The 16484-nt window shown below is 43.9% G+C and overlaps 1 protein-coding gene across 1 annotated transcript in view; it reads right to left on the bottom strand.

Moving 5' to 3' along the window:
- Positions 1-16484, bottom strand: part of GLB1L2 (galactosidase beta 1 like 2) — a 949835-nt gene that overhangs the window by 683999 nt on the left and 249352 nt on the right. Inside the window, exon 4 of the mRNA XM_078681819.1 lies at positions 5144-5239. Coding sequence (XP_078537945.1) covers positions 5144-5239 — 96 coding nt within the window. The remainder of the gene's footprint in view (positions 1-5143; positions 5240-16484) is intronic.

Genomic DNA, 16484 nt, shown 5'->3' with positions numbered 1-16484 from the left:
GTAAACTGATTTTACAGTTGGTTACTAGCTATGTGAAAGTCTATATTAGTTATTGATTAGTTAACTGAGTATTTGTATGGGAGTGTGAAAGTGTGTGTGGTTCGGTGGGGGGTGTGTGACTGTCCAAAGATGTGTGAATAGTTGATTCAGTAGATATATGAAGTTAAAACTACATGTTCTAACAGTTGTTTGGGTGAGTGAATATCTTTATGGGTGTGGTGATGAGCAAATATATTTCTCAATGGTACAGGTCCAACAAACTAGAAAAATAAAAGGTAGTGTATGTGTCAGTTGTTGTATATAAATAAGTATACATAAGACACAATGATTGTGTGAGTGACTGTATGGATAACTGTATACTTGTAATAATGATTTTATAATTCACTAAGTATGACTTACTATCTAAATGAATAGAAGAAGTGGTGTTTGTATAAGTGTTTTGCTAAGTAAATATGTAAGTATGATCCATTGTTTGCATAAGTGAGTAGGATGACTTCATATGTGAATAGGATGCGTGCTGTTGTTTAATGTCGATATAGATGTATAAGTATTTGTGATAGTGTTCTATTGTTCATTGACAGCATGTATGAGTGAATCCATAGGTAAGTGATTAGATGTGTGTATACATCTATGAATCACTGAGTGGATTTTTAAATACTTGTATTGCTGTGACAATGGATTTAAATATGATACTCTGTATTTTACAAAGAGTGATAAAAAATTGTAATAGTGTATGAAAAGGTGTATGTGATTGTCACGTGGATGATGTCATCAGTGATGTCATCAGTGATGTCATTTGAGATGTCATCAGTGATGTCACTGGCCATGTCATGAATGATCTAATATGTGACATCATCAGCAGTGGATTGCGGGTGCGCGAAATATAGTTAGTACAACTAACTATATAGGAGCAATTTCAATGGTTTTGTATGAGTAAAATGTCCAGCTAACTATAACACCACTAAAACTTATAGTTTTTTGAGTGAATTTCAAAGGTTTTTTAAATGCTAATTCCTAACTATATAAGGCCTGAAACCTATGGTTTTTTCAGTGAATTTCAAAGTTGTTTTAAATGCTAATTCCTAACTATATAAGGCCTGAAACCTATGGTTTTTTCAGTGAATTCGGAAGGTTTTTTAAATGCTAATTCCTAACTATATAAGGCCTGAAACCTATGGTTTTTTCATTGAATTCGCAAGGTTTTTTAAATGCTAATTCTATTAGCGGATAACGTTTTTATATATTAAAACGTTTTTTAAATCTCAAATGCCTGCTTTGCTAATAGAGTTTTTAAGCACAGGCTCTTTTGTCTCTGGTGGCCATCTTGGGAGACTGCATATCAGAATTTTTTTTATGAAATATAAGAGGATTTGAGAAGTCACTCAAAATGTGCCCTAATTTTTCTTTCTTCAGCACTAATCATAATTTCTATGGCAAAATGAACCCCCTCATTTTGTTCCTTTGCAAATTAAATGTTTTAAGTGTTAACACTTTATTCCAATCAAGAGGACTTCAGGTGTGCCATACTTTTGTCATAAGTAAGACTGTTAGCGCTCTAGTTGTTCTTTAGAACACTCTGGGACATTCTGTCATTGGTCTATAGTTGGGCTACATCTGGCTGATATTTGGGCTACATTTGTTTTTTTTTGTCTCTGGTGGCCATCTTTGGGCTACATTGGGCTACATTGGGCTACATTTGGGCTCTAACATATATATAGCCCAATATATATTTTTTCAAAGTTAATTTTCGTAAAAACCACTGGAGCACATATCTTGAGACATAGCAAAGGCACATCGGGCTACCAGTCCCTACAATTTTGCCAAGTTTGGTGGAAAACCATTCAGCCATTCGGGCTAAAAGTGAGTCCAACCGCCCTATGGAAATTAACATGGGGAAAACACGTTTTGGGACCCACCTTTTATCTCGGCCCCCGCTTGACGAATCCCCCCCAAACTTTCAGGGAAGGACCGGAGCGCCGCGAGGCAAAGTTAAGGAAAATTTCAGGAAGATTCCTCAACCGGCGCCAAAGTTATCCCCAATAGAATGTTGCGATTTCCCTATGGAAAACAATCCTAACTATATATACCTACTGGCTATCGCCAGTAGGTAATTATATATATATATATACATATATATATATATATATATTTATATATATATAAATAAATATTATAATGAAGTAGAGAAGTGGAGATTTGTTCATCTCTACATCGGGACTTAGAGAAACTACACAGCACTTTTGGTAGGTGAAGGAGGAAGACGGAAGCTGTGGCATAATGAGAGTGAATGAGTGAGAGAGCGTGTGCGTGAGAGTGTGTGTGTGAGTGTGAGTGTGAGTGTGTGTGTGTGTGGGTGGGTGTGTGAGTGTGTGTGAGAGTGTGTGTGATTGTGCGAGAGTGTGCGAGGGAGAGTGTGTGTGTGTGTGTGTGCGCATGCTAAGCATTTGCAGTTAGTTATACGGTGGATCTGCAATTCACATTGAGTTGCAAGGGAAAATTTGAAGGCCAAATATATCGACCACAGGGTAATTGATGAAAGAAATTCAACTACCTCTAAATTGTCAATTTAAATTTCGAAAGTTAAGTGTACATTTACTGCTCTTAGCACTATATCTACTTACCTCGTCAAGTTAGCAAATGTGGGGTTGTGCCTTCATGACATAGTGGGAGTCGACAAACTGAAATCGATATTTAAAACTCAATATTATGAGGATGTTATTTGTTTGTATGATTAGCAACAGTATTGTATGTGTCATAACTATGTACACAGTTATGTGGGAACTAATAAAACAGATTTCAAACAAAAACTCAGTATTATGGTAGTATGCCTTCCAGCCCGCTACTCGGGCACATCTTACAAGAAGAAAATCTATGTGGAAAAATGTATGGAATATTTTCAAAAAATCTATTCTTATGACTCCTTTGGTTATGCATGCAAACGTGTGCTTTGATAGAGAGACCGGAAACTTCAATTAAATTCAGTCTGCGTCATCGCAGATGGCAATTAACGAAAGCCATGCACATGGGACTTGGCAGACTGCTTCAGAGACGCTGTAACTATGGAAAACTCTTCCAGTCAAGATCAAACAGATTCCCAGGTAACTAAGTAAGCCATAGGTGGAACGAATGTGCCAAAGCCATACAAGGAGAGAGATGATACACCAGAGATGAGACTGTGAGCTGTTGGGGCACAGACTGTGAAGGGTTCAATGTCAGAACAGAGAACAGAAATGTGGTGAAAATGTTGAGCCAGCACTGTAAATCTCTAATAGTCTAGTCAAATTAGTTAAAAAAATGGACTAACCTAGAACTAATTGCAACACAATTTCTGTGAGTGGATTCTTATTGAAAGTTTTCCGTAGAAAACGATGGTGAAAAGTCTACCACTCTATCATGACGCATTAATCCAATATGGCGGATTTTTCAAAATGACTGCTCATTATTTGAGATATAGGGTATAACAGTTTATATGCCCATGTGTGGTATCATTTTATATGTTTTTAGGGACGGGAAAGTCAAAAATAGCATCAAAAATTGTTTCTGATGACCATAATATCAAATAATCGTGGAATATGTCAGACAGACAAAGTTTGCATAATTTTTTCGTTGACATATGACAAAGTGTGAAGGAATGTAAATATTACAATTAACTTTTGAAATAAAACGTTTGCTATTGTTTGTGTTTTGTTTTGTAACTTTGTTGTTATTGTTTGTTTTTTTGTAAATCAAAAATGTTTCATTTATGTGTTACAGGTTCTTGCGAGTTGCTGTGAGATACAGTGAAAATGGACTTAGAAGGGTGTTTCATTTGTGATGTGGTGTTTCAAGCAGATGACAATGTATCTGTACTCACTGAAAGAGGAGTGACTGGAATTCAAAAAACATGCAAGGAGAGAAAAATATCTAAGTTTCACGTTTGTGTTGGGCAGAAAGTTCACAAGAAATGTAGAGAGCGTTTTGTTAACTTGAAAACTCCGTTCCAGGAGAAAGAATCAGAACCCACAACTTCTCGTGTTCTACGGTCGTGTGAAACCACATTTGATTTTAGAAAAAAATGTTTTTTCTTTGGTACTGAGTTAAGTTTATACTTCAGGGAGAGTAAAAAAAATGTGTAGTTTAATGCACGAACAGTTGAATTCATATCATCAGTTCATGATAGAGTGGTAGACTTTTCACCATCGTTTTCTACGGAAAAATTTCAATAAGAATCCACTTAGTCTATAGACTAGTCTATAAGAATATCCCAGGATGGCGCATTCATCATTTGTTAGTTTTCCTGTACCTTTACAAATGGTGAACAACCTCGTATAAACCAACAACACTCTAAAGAAAAGAGGTGTCCCAAACAGCTGGGCTGTTGCATTTCTCAGGGAGACAGCAGTCACACTCATACAAGTTTTTGGCTACATTCAGCCTCTATGATACGCACTGTAAACAAGGGACAAGGTAGCCAAATCTCAATACAGCCATTCTGCTTAGGAAGACTCAAATGAGAAGAGGCTGCCTCTTAAATTATTTCTAAAGCTCTACGTATACCTAGGAGCAGTTCAACCCTCCCCAAAAGAAGCAGCCACAAGAATTTAGAGGTAAAATAAAATTCACAAGAGAATGAGGACAGAAACTGTAACAGACAATAGTTAAGGTAGTCCTGACACTACATCACGTATACATACCACCTCTTGGGCACCACTACACTGAATCAAATACTGTGGGGTGAGGCTTAGGTTGAGAGTTGCTGTAAGTGTACTGAGAGGGAGAGATGCATGGTCGATGTAGCTACTTAGATGACGTAGTGGTATCGAAGAGGATACATTCACAACCGGTACTGAGTTAATGGTGCTTTAGTATTGGTAGATCTATGTGGTGGTAGGTCGAGGTAGTAACAAAACACCACTAGGCTGGTAGTGGTTGCACAATGTATGGGCTAAAAGACAACTGATGATGAGGTGGAGGTTGAAACAATACTTCAACTCACAGAATGAAACAGGAAGAAATACGGAGAATGAAAGGTTTCGGAGACTGAATCTGAAAGGGACTTATCAAGGTCAGAATAGAACTCAACACTAAATGTTTTGGTAGTCAGGTGCAGTAAAACGCTCCACTGGTGTATGAGAGACTGCTGATAATGAACTTGTCATCTTACCTGGGTAAACCTCCAAGGTCCCACTCAGAACAGATGTAAGGCCCAGGACGCAAAATAACCCATAGTCCGACGTCCTCTGCAGTTTTAAGGAATGCCCTGGAATGTCAATGGAAAATGAATCACTAAAAACAAAATATAAGTCGAGCTTATAATGTCCTGGGGACCCAGAACATGACATGGGTGCCTGGAGCACAATCCACTCTGCACCTGTCAACCAGCCTACCTTCCACCAACCCGCAAGTCTCTAGAACAGAGTAAACATTTGTATTCACTTACTACTGTTTGATAGTTTTATATACATATGTAACTTTCTTTCAACATTTTATTCACAGTGATAACATTTGTAACGTTTCTCTTTATTTAATATGCTTACATTTGTAGATGCCTTTCGTTGGTAATGGTAGAACATTTTCTGTGCCATATTAGCCTTCACTTGGTTCATTTTTTCCAAAGGCTGTAGTAATTCCGATTAAGGCACAAAAACGAAATTATGAAATGTGAACAAATATCTCTACCTGTCTCTTTCTCTTGTTGTTTATTCCATTTAAAACATGAGACAATACAATTACATACAAAATACAATTCATAACAATAAAAGGGATAAGAGAAAGGCCTCGATAGTATGACTCATATCCTAAACCTAAACCGGACAATACTTTCTACCAAAGAGGGCTGCTAATTGTCCAGACAGGCCCTGGTTCTCACTGAATATTTCAAGTAACCCACGTTGAAAAAAATACAGTCAGCCTTCAACAATTGCAAATACAAAAGAGCCGGGCAAACCTGGTTAAAATTCAACTTCTTTAAAAGGGGGAATACAAAATATCTCTGGGGTACCTCATAAAATTTACAAAAGAACATGAAGTGAAGCAAATCCTGTGGAGACACACCATCTCAGCCACAGGGTGCTAACAACTGTCCTCTACTGCACCTTTTCGGATCAGCGAGTAACAAATTTAAAATACCCAGACGAAACCTGGACAATAAAAACCGCTCGTATGTAGACAGTGACCCCAGGAGATAAGGCTCTGTAAATGGGTTTGTTTTTAGCATCAGGAATTTGCGGACGCTAGGTTTTCACACTTCTAGCTCGTCTCTTTCTAATTTCCTTACACTGCTAAATGCTTTCTTGACAAGCTCCACGTCCTTTTGTACAATGGAATCAGGCTTAGAGAAAAGTTTAGGGCGCTCCAACTCTTCAAAACAACTTTTAATGCATTTCAGCCATGGTTGTGGTCGAGGCTCATACATTCGCTTATAGTCTGCTGGCTGAGGGCTAAATCCTTATTTCGCCAACACTTGACCCAGAACATTAGGGGGCGCAATGCCAAGGTGTCACAAAGAAAAGGCAGCCCCAGTTCCTCATATGCCACCAGGTTCGATAAACTGCTTGGTGCACCCAAAAAGCACCTTAAAAAGTGTTCTCGACCACCCGCAACGCATCTGTGCAGTGTGCCCCCAAATTTCACTACCATAGCAAACTGTAGCTACACTTTTAGCCTGATAGACTTTCAGCATGGCTGCAATTGGGCGCTTGCCCAACTTTGCAGCAAAGTTGAAAATAGCAGCATTTACCCTTGTAAGCTCCCCCTTTTTATTCTGGATAAGAGGCACTTCAGACGATCAATCAGTAAAACCCTCAAATAAGAAAAAACAGTTGTCAGAGGAACCTTCTCGGGGCCTACTGTGAAGAGAAACTTTTTCTTAGGCCGCGACCCTACCTGCAGTATGTAGGATTTAGTGTTATTTATTGCTAAATCTCGAGCCCCTATGAAATTTAGGAAGGTATCAAGCAGGGATTGAAGGCTCGTAGCGGTTCTGGCTCTATCTCTGTCTTGATCTCTATGAGTCTCTGTATCAATATCTATCAATCTATCTGTCCCTATCTCTTTCTATTTACTGGTACAAAAGGGGGTGGTGATGGACGAAGCATCTGAACCAATCAAACACTCACACCCAGTCAACAGATCTGGGTTTAATCCATCACCGTTCTTTAGCCCACTCTGCCACCCCAGTTCAGACATGGCCATATGCAAATCAGTCTGACCCTGTGCCTCATGGGAACAGTCTAGCCCGAACTGCCAAGCCAAGCCTTCCCTGGACCGGAAACATGCTTCCGAGGACCGGTTTCTGGCATTTCAGCCGTCTTCAGCCCGGCTTGCTTGAAGTGCTTGTATTGTCAACGCTCCGTCCATCACCACCTTTGGTTTTGCTTTGTTCGCCATAAGTTGGCAAGGTATGCTCAGACGTAAGTCCCTTGCTCACTTTGCCACTGGATTCAAGCAAGCCGGGCTGAAGAAGGCTGTAATGCCAGAAAACGGTCCTCGGAAGCTTGTTTCCGGTCCAGGGAAGGCATGGCTTGGCAGTTCGGGCTGGACTGTTCCCATGAGGCACAGGGTCAGACTGATTTGCATATGGCCATGTCTGAACTGGGGTGGCAGAGTGGGCTAAAGAACGGTGAAGGATTAAACCCAGATCAGTTGACTGGGGGTGAGTGCTTGTATTGTCAACGCTCCGTCCATCACCACCTTTGGTTTTGCTTTGTTCGCCATAAGTTGGCAGGGTATGCTCAGACGTGAGTCCCTTGCTCACTTTGCCACTGGATTCAAGCAAGCCGGGCTGAAGACGGCTGTAATGCTAGAAAACGGTCCTCGGAAGCATGTGTCCGGTCCAGGGAAGGCATGGCTTGGCAGTTCGGGCTAGACTGTTCCCATGAGGCACAGGGTCAGACTGATTTGCATATGGCCATGTCTGAACTGGGGTGGCAGAGTGGGCTAAAGAACAGTGATGGATTAAACCCAGATCAGTTGACTGGGGGTGAGTGCTTGTATTGTCAACGCTCCGTCCATCACCACCTTTGGTTTTGCTTTGTTCGCCATAAGTTGGCAGGGTATGCTCAGACGTGAGTCCCTTGCTCACTTTGCCACTGGATTCAAGCAAGCCGGGCTGAAGATGGCTGTAATGCCAGAAACCGGTCCTCGGAAGCTTGTTTCCGGTCCAGGGAAGGCATGGCTTGGCAGTTCGAGCTGGACTGTTAACATGAGGCACAGGGTCAGACTGATTTGCATATGGCCATGTCTGAACTGGGGTGGCAGAGTGGGCTAAAGAACGGTGATGGATTAAACCCAGATCAGTTGACTGGGGGTGAGTGCTTGTATTGTCAACGCTCCGTCCATCACCACCTTTGGTTTTGCTTTGTTCGCCATAAGTTGGCAGGGTATGCTCAGAAGTGAGTCCCTTGCTCACTTTGCCACTGGATTCAAGCAAGCCGGGCTGAAGACGGCTGTAATGCCAGAAACCGGTCCTCTGAAGCTTGTTTCCGGTCCAGGCAAGGCATGGCTTGGCAGTTCGGGCTGGACTGTTCCCATGAGGCACAGGGTCAGACTGATTTGCATATGGCCATGTCTGAACTGGGGTGGCAGAGTGGGCTAAAGAACGGCGATGGATTAAACCCAGATCAGTTGACTGGGGGTGAGTGCTTGTATTGTCAACGCTCCGTCCATCACCACCTTTGGTTTTTCTTTCTATTTACCTACATCTGCCTCTGACAGCTGAAAGACTACTTATGCAATATTACTTCCAGTACTGAGAAATGCTTTTGTGAATCGGTTCCCATGTGTCTGTCGGTTATGATGGAAAAACTGTGACAATGCCTTTGTAAATCACAAAACTAAGCGTGGGTAATTTTTATGGACCAGAGAACACTTACCAATTGAGCGCAGCATGACGCTGCCTCAGAATAAAGTCACAACCAAGGGGACACAAGTATCAAATCCAAAAGAAAATGAGCGAGTATGTAGGAAAGAAGGCAAGAGATGGTGGTGAACGTGAGGTTAACGGGGAGGGAAGACCCACATCAGAAATTATCTTGACATCCAAAGGTGATATCTTGTTTGATCTTATTTAAGAAATAATATATGGAATATCAAGAGAGAATGTTCTAAAAAGATGCCTACACGTCGAATGTCTTCCTGTCTACATAGATAGATTTTCGAGGTATGTCTTGGTGGTGGTGGTGGTGGACTGGGGACGGCCAATGTTGTGTCCTTGTTTACTTTAGAGAAAAGTCTAACACTCGCTGTCCTAGCATTCCCTAGTGAGTCATTGGTTTTGTGAAGTGTTGGGTTAATAAAACTGATACACATTTTGATCATTCATGGTTCAATTAAGAAACCAACACACATATACTTTTATTCATTTCTTTGGTGCTACTGTGGGTTTGTTTGGAATCTAACAATGGTTTCAAGTTTCATCATGGCATAAAGCTCAAACATAAAAAGAATTGAAAATGCTACTCGCTACGTTTACTCCTGCACACTCCATCCTTCAACCACTTTGTTAATTGAGGCAGGATCAGGAGTACATGAGTTACTACAGACAGTCATTTCTTATTCTTCAGTCCCCTCATTCTTTCATCCCTACATTTGAAGTCCATTATAATTTATGGAGTAAATCTAGATGTACATCTGAGGCACAATCTGGGTCAAAGGGAAAAATAAAGTTCTTAAATGTTCCTAGAAAATCTCAAGGGACATCATTTGGTTTTGACTTTCTTCAAATCCTTGACGTGTGTGGTAATGATTTTAGTGTGGGATGTGGACATGCACTGTTGGATGCAGGTTTATGGAAGGTTTGGTTTCCGGAGGAATGAAATAGAAAGTAAGTTACTTGTAATTCTTTTTTTTTATAGAAGCATGTTATTACATATGAGTAAAACAGTTGTACTACTCATCAGAGATTCATTTACAAATTGATCTACCACGATATTGCAATCCTGAATCCAATCTATCACATTGTCGCCCCAAACACATGGGTTGATACCTCGGCCCTTACTATCCCTCCAGTCCATGATAGACCTACCATTTTTCCATAATTTATTATATTTCTGGGGGCAGCCTCTTGCTTCATAACTTGTTTCTTCTAGTTAGCCACACCCGTACATGCCTCTTGTCCATGTCTCTACAAAGGGGGCTTTGGGAGATGTCCATTGTCCGGCTATGTCCCCTTTAGCTACTACCCTACCAAGGACAATCAGCATTTTGTCCCGCCTGGGTCCACCCACATACATCATCCATGATGCCTAGCAGTGTAATTCTTGGTTGTGGTTCGAAGTAGGACCCTCCGGCAACAGAGAAAGCATTTAAAATAGTAATCCAATAAGCACGCTTCACTGGGTATTTCCATACTACATCAAAAACTACATACTACATGAAAACAATATCCCATGGGATCTTGGCACCTGTAACAGGCTGGGGATTCACAAATGTATGCTCTCCACATGCGACAGAGTGTCAGGTATGCTTGGTGAAGGTACCAAAACTGCACTAATTGGAGTCTAGTGGAATTTGCCAGGATCCGAGGGCACGTGCAGGAGTCTCTCCTGCCTGCCTCATCCTGGGCTCCAACCCAGGCCTCCTGTTTTCCCTTCAAATAGTCCAACAATACAGGGGTGTGTGCCACTAGAGACCTGTAGATCTGGGACACCCTCCCCTCCCTTACACAAGTGGCCCATGAGTAGTTTGCATTCTAAGGGACTGTACTCATGAATGTTTTTTAACAGAAAAATTGGGAGGTCGGAATGTGGAATCCAGTTCTAAGGTTCTGAAAGGCCTTCATATGGCCTCTTAACCAAACATCACCGGTCTTCGAGAGTCCTACAGAGTCCCAGCCTCTGAATACCAACATAGTAGACAAGCTACTTGTAATGCTTGTGTTCAACCATGGGTATTCTCTCTGAATTCATAAAAGTTAGAGTATCATTGCACGAGTGTGAGACCCCAGTACACAACTTTTGTTTAAAAATCGGATTTTCCAGATAGGCACTGAGCCGGTAGTCTTCGGGAGTGTATATGCCCCGCCTCCACTACAAGGTGCTCTTATAGAAAAGTTGTTTGGTGTATGGGCCGGGATACCAGATGTTATGGCAGTGGTGGGCGGTGACTGGAACAATGTGATGAATGTACGGATGGATCGACACAGGCTGGGGGGAGATGTGCCTACGGACACACCTACTAAACTGAATGGCATGGTGAGAGGGATGGGATGGGTTGATGCATGGCGACACCAACACACCCAAAGTCGTGAATACACATACGTCTCAGCAGTACATAAGTCCTTCTCCAGGATTGATTACTTGTTTGTCCCCCATGCCTGGGTTAGGAGGGTGGATTCCACTTCCATATTGCCACGCGGTTTGTCAGATCACTCCCAGATAGTGATTGACTTACTTCTTGATAGAAGACGACAGCCTTTCAGATGGCGCCTTTCCACGTGGCATTTGCAACAGGATAGCTATCAGACACACATAAGGGAGGCTATTGCTCACTATTGGAGCGATAATGATAAATCTGATACGGATGACGTGACCCTCTGGGAGGCCCTGAAGCCCACGCTTCGTGGGGTAGACATTGCTTGGTGTGCAGCTGCCCGTAAGACACGTAGGGAGGATATAGTGAAGGCTGCAGACCGGGTCAGAGACCAGGAAGAAAGATGCCACGCTGGTGGGGGTGAGGAAGATGTGGGACAATTACTACTGACGCAGCAGTCGTACGCCTCCTTGCTATTAGATGAGGCTAGACAGCTGTGTCTGGCGACTCAGAGTAGGTTCTACTAGTGGGGCGATAAATCCAGCTCGATGCTATATAGGCTTTGCCAGAGCACTTTCCATGCGCAGTCCCTACAGTGTCTTCGTGATGAGGCGGGGACGCCCATGACGGCCCCAGCGGATCTGGCAGCTAGCTTTGCACGGTATTACGCGGCCCAATATGCCCCCCGGGAGTTCCTCCTGGCGGAAGATATCGACAAATTCCTTGCAGACCTACCGCCACGAGCAATCTCGGATGAAGGGCGTGCTCGACTTGAACTCCCTTTGTCAGCGGAAGAGCTGGGTACAGCCCTCGGAGAGTTAAACGTGGGCAAAGCCCGCGGACCTAATGGGTTTCCCTGTGAATTTTTAAAGAAATGTTACCTCCAACTAGGAACATACTATGGTAGGGCACTGGAGGCAGCCAAAGAGTGTGGCCGACTCCCGAAGGACTGGCGACACGCTGAAATAGTGGTCTTCTGCAAACCAGGGAGGCCCCCTGAACAACCGGACTCCTATAGACCAATATCGTTATTGAATACCGAAGCGAAAATACTGGCGAAAGTACTGGCCAATCGCCTCCTCCCATACATTACCGATCTTCTCCACCCGGACCCGGCCGGGTTTATGCCTCACAGAGCACCAAGGCACAATATTAGACGCGCGCAGGTGGTGGTGGAGGCGGCCCGGGCAGCGGGGTTCCCGGCGGCACTTCTACTGGCCGACATAGACAGGGCCTTCGACTCAGTAAGTTGGGTCTACCTCCGCGCACTCCTGTCCCGCTTGAATCTCGGGCCCCGCTTCCTATCATACCTGCAGCTATTATACACGGATCTGACGGCGTCGGTGAGAGTGGCTGGCGCAGTGTCTGATTCCTTCTCCATATGTCGAGGCACCCGACAAGGATGCCCCCTATCGCCATATTTATTCGCCCTGGCTATGGAACCGTTGGCGGCGTGGGTACGAGTGGACGCACAGATGCGAGGCATTGAGTGGGAAGCGGGATCTTCCGATAGAATTGCACTCTATGCGGATGACGTCCTATTTTTCCTCACAGATCTGAATAGATCTGGGCCGCGGGTCCTTGACATCATGCGGATATTCGGGGAGGTGTCGGGCCTCCGTTTGAACTTACGTAAGTCGGTGCTGTGGGTGCTGGGAGAGCGCTGTGGCCTGGGGTCCTGGGCGGCGGCATTGCAGGAAGCGACGGGAGGCCTTAAATATCTAGGTGTATTCCTGACAGACTTGCGTTGGGTCTCCTGGACGCGCAATGTTGTACCGGTATGGGATCGTATCCGATCAGACATGACTACATGGTCCCGCATGCCCCTGAATGTATACGGACGCTCGGCCATTTTTAAGATGGTAGCCCTCCCGCGTCTATTATACCAACTGCAAAATCACCCGTATCCTATTTCACCGCAGTGGTTCAAGCAAGTAAACTTGACACTCAGCCACTTTCTTTGGGCCGGGGGAGTGGCGAGAGTAGCACTCAGCACATGTTTCCTCTCCACGTATTGTGGCGGTCTAGCAACATCGGACATTCTGTCCTATTATCAAGCTTCTCACCTATTGATACTGAACGAGTGGTGGTATGGGGATCGGGGCGATCCGACCTATGCCCTGGAGCGGTACCTAATGGACCCTGACACGCTACATACTATACTTTACTCGGCAATTAAGAGAAAGAGGCTCCCAGTGGTTACTCACATAGTGTTTCATATATGACGCGGAGCACTTCGCCACATGGGGTGGTGGAACAGACTAACGAGGGAAACCCCATTGTGGCAGAATGGGCTACTGCCGGCATTGGCGTCCCTGCAGGGGTTCCGTGGCCGGGACGCGATTGGCATTTCAGCCCTAGGCCATGTTATCAAGGGCACGACCCTCAAGTCGTTGCAGGAGCTGCGGGAGGAGTATGACATGCCCCAGACCCAGTTATTTAGATACTTGCAGTTCCGTCATGCTATTGCACCCACCCTGAATGGCCTGGACTCATTGCCCGAGTTTAGCCCACTGGAAGCTAAGGTATTTATGGGGGAATTGGAAAGTAAAAAGATATCTACTATCTACCAAACGCTGGTTACACATTGCTCCTCTTCCCTAGACACTCTGCGGACTAAATGGGAAGGTGATGTGGGTGCATTTGAGGAGGAAGACTGGAGAGAAGCGCTTGAGGCTCCAAGAGGAGCGGCCATTGCGGTACGCCTGCGATTCATTCAGTTCCAATATTTACATAGAGCCTATTATACAAGGGAACGGCTGTGGAAGGCGGGCATGATTGCGTCCCCTGATTGTTTGAGATGTGGCAGAGAGGTGGGCACTTTTATACATACTGTATGGTCGTGTGACGGGCTACGGAGGTTTTGGTTGGGGGTGTGGGACTGCCTGTCTGAGGTGTTGGGCTGGGAGCTCCCCCGCTCGCCACAGTTGGGTCTTCTCCATGTCCTGGAACAGGTGGGGGGAAATATCTACAAACGACATTTGTTGCTGCTAGGCCTCACAGTGGCCAAGAGAGATGTGGCCCGAGCCTGGAAAGACCCCAGGGCCCCCCTGGATTTTTATATGGGACTGGAGCGCCCGATCTTTGAAGCCAGGGGCTGTCCCCGGAAGCATTATAAGATTTGGAAGAGATGGGAAGACTATAGAGGACTGTGGCTGGAACCGCCAGCACACGATGAACCTGATAAACGACTATTGGACACTGATCCCGGGTGATGAGGAATACACGCTGAATGTTTCTTGACATGCTTTTTGTTTATAGATTATCTAGACACTGTGCAGGGGGTGGGAGGGGGGCTCCGGGTAGGGGGAGTGGGAGGGAGAGGGGTGGGGGGACATAAGAAAGTTATCCTATCTTAAACTGTTGTTTGAATTGCCTAAATGTGATTATTACTCTAGTGCTCATAGCTCCTCCGGTTTCCGGGGCGCTGTGCTTGTCATGCAATTATTCAACAACACAATAAAAATTTTGTTCTGAAAAAAAATCGGATTTTCCCATAGCAAGGCTCTGGGGGAGTGAGATGGTGGAACATGTAGTGTACACATAGATATGCGTGTACATCCCCAAATGAGGCACTCCGTGGGGGGTCAACAAAATGATTCCAAAGTTCTTAAGAAGATGTAGGTTTATTTTTCAGTAGTAGTTATATAAAGATTCTCAATGATATTGACATCATATCAATGAAGGTGATTCAATGCATGAATAGTAAATACGAACTCCAATGCATTTCGGGCGGAGCACCCTTTATCAAGGAGAGATGAAAAGAAAAGACGAGCCCATGTCAGGGTGGGGGATAGGTAAATAAAAATGAAAAATTAAAATTAAGTGCCGATCAATCGGTGTGTTGGATAAGGTGCCAGAGCGAAACATAGCGGGTGTGGGTGGTGATTCGAATCGTGGTTTCAGAAAGATGGACGGGGTTAGGGTAAGGTGAATAGAAGTGATGAGAATCTAACGCGAGTGAGAGGAGAGTGGACGGAAGAGAGCTATTAATCTATGTCGCGGTGTCGTCAAACGACCCTGCGTTAAGGCAAAGTACTTACTTCTAAGAAGTGGCGAAGGGAACCGCTACTTCGGTCGGTATGTCTGGATGTCCCAGCTAGGTCAACGCTGGTGCGTGAGAAAGGATTAAATACGGAAGTGCGGTATAGCAGAAATGAAGGAAGGACTAACATGGTGTCGGGGGAAAGATTAGAAATAGAAAAGGTGATGGGTTATGGTGAGAGGGCCATCTTTGAACGGTCAAGAATGGTGAACAAAGGCTGAGTATAGAAAGAGCAATGAGATACATTATTCACATGTAATGGTTATAAATAACAACTATATTCAACGCGGTCATTAAGTCCATGTGGTTTGAGTGTCTGTAGACGGTATATCCATTCAAGTTCTCTTTTAAGTAGTAACTTGCGGTTATCAATGCCTTCTTTTCGAGTGATGAGTTCCAGTACTACAAATTGAAGTTGCGCAATAGTATGATGAAACTCATGAAAATGCATGACAACATTGGATTTCTCCTGTTTAGTGCGAATGTTAGATTTGTGCTTGTTCATACGCACTTTCTCTCAGTCTTACCGACATACATTTTTCCGCAGGGGCATTTCAAGGCATAGATCAAGTTCGTGGAGTCACATGTGGCGCTTACTTGAAGTTTGATGGGGTTGCCTTTCATAGGGTGTCTGATGGTGTTGCCCTTGATTATACAATTGCAATTGTTGCAGTTTAAGCATGGCTGGGTTCCTTTGTAAACTTTAATATTGGGTGTTTGTTTGGTGAGAATTTCCTTTATATTTTTACTGCGGGTGTAAGCAAACAGTGGAGGGGTTTGAAAGATGTCCCGAAAATCAGGTTCCATTTGTAAGATCGGCCAGTGGTTAAGGATGATTCTCTTGTATCTTGTGCTAGCCGTGGAGAATTTGGATACCAAAACCATGCGTTCTTCTGTTTGTTTGGGTCTTTTGAGAAGGCTTTCTTGTCTAGTGGTGCTTGCCACTCGAATGTGAGCTTCCTTGAGGATTTTTTCGGGGTAGCCTCTATCTAAGAAGCGATCGTGCATTTCCTTGATTCTGGTGTTGAAGGTTTGTTCTTCGGACACAATGCGTCTAACGCGTAACATTTGAGAGAAAGGCAGATGCTTCTTAAGTGATCCCTGGTGGAAACTAGTGAAATGTAATGTGTTATTCCGGTCAGTGGTTTTCCGGTGTAGGTCGGTGATGAATCCTTTTTCAGTGATCTTGATATTTACATCAAGAAACGAA

This window comes from Lissotriton helveticus, chromosome 3_1 (genome assembly GCF_964261635.1).
Source record: "Lissotriton helveticus chromosome 3_1, aLisHel1.1, whole genome shotgun sequence".
NCBI lineage: Eukaryota > Metazoa > Chordata > Amphibia > Caudata > Salamandridae > Lissotriton > Lissotriton helveticus.
Note: the sequence above shows the minus strand (reverse complement) of the source record. Positions and strands in the feature narration are given on the sequence as shown.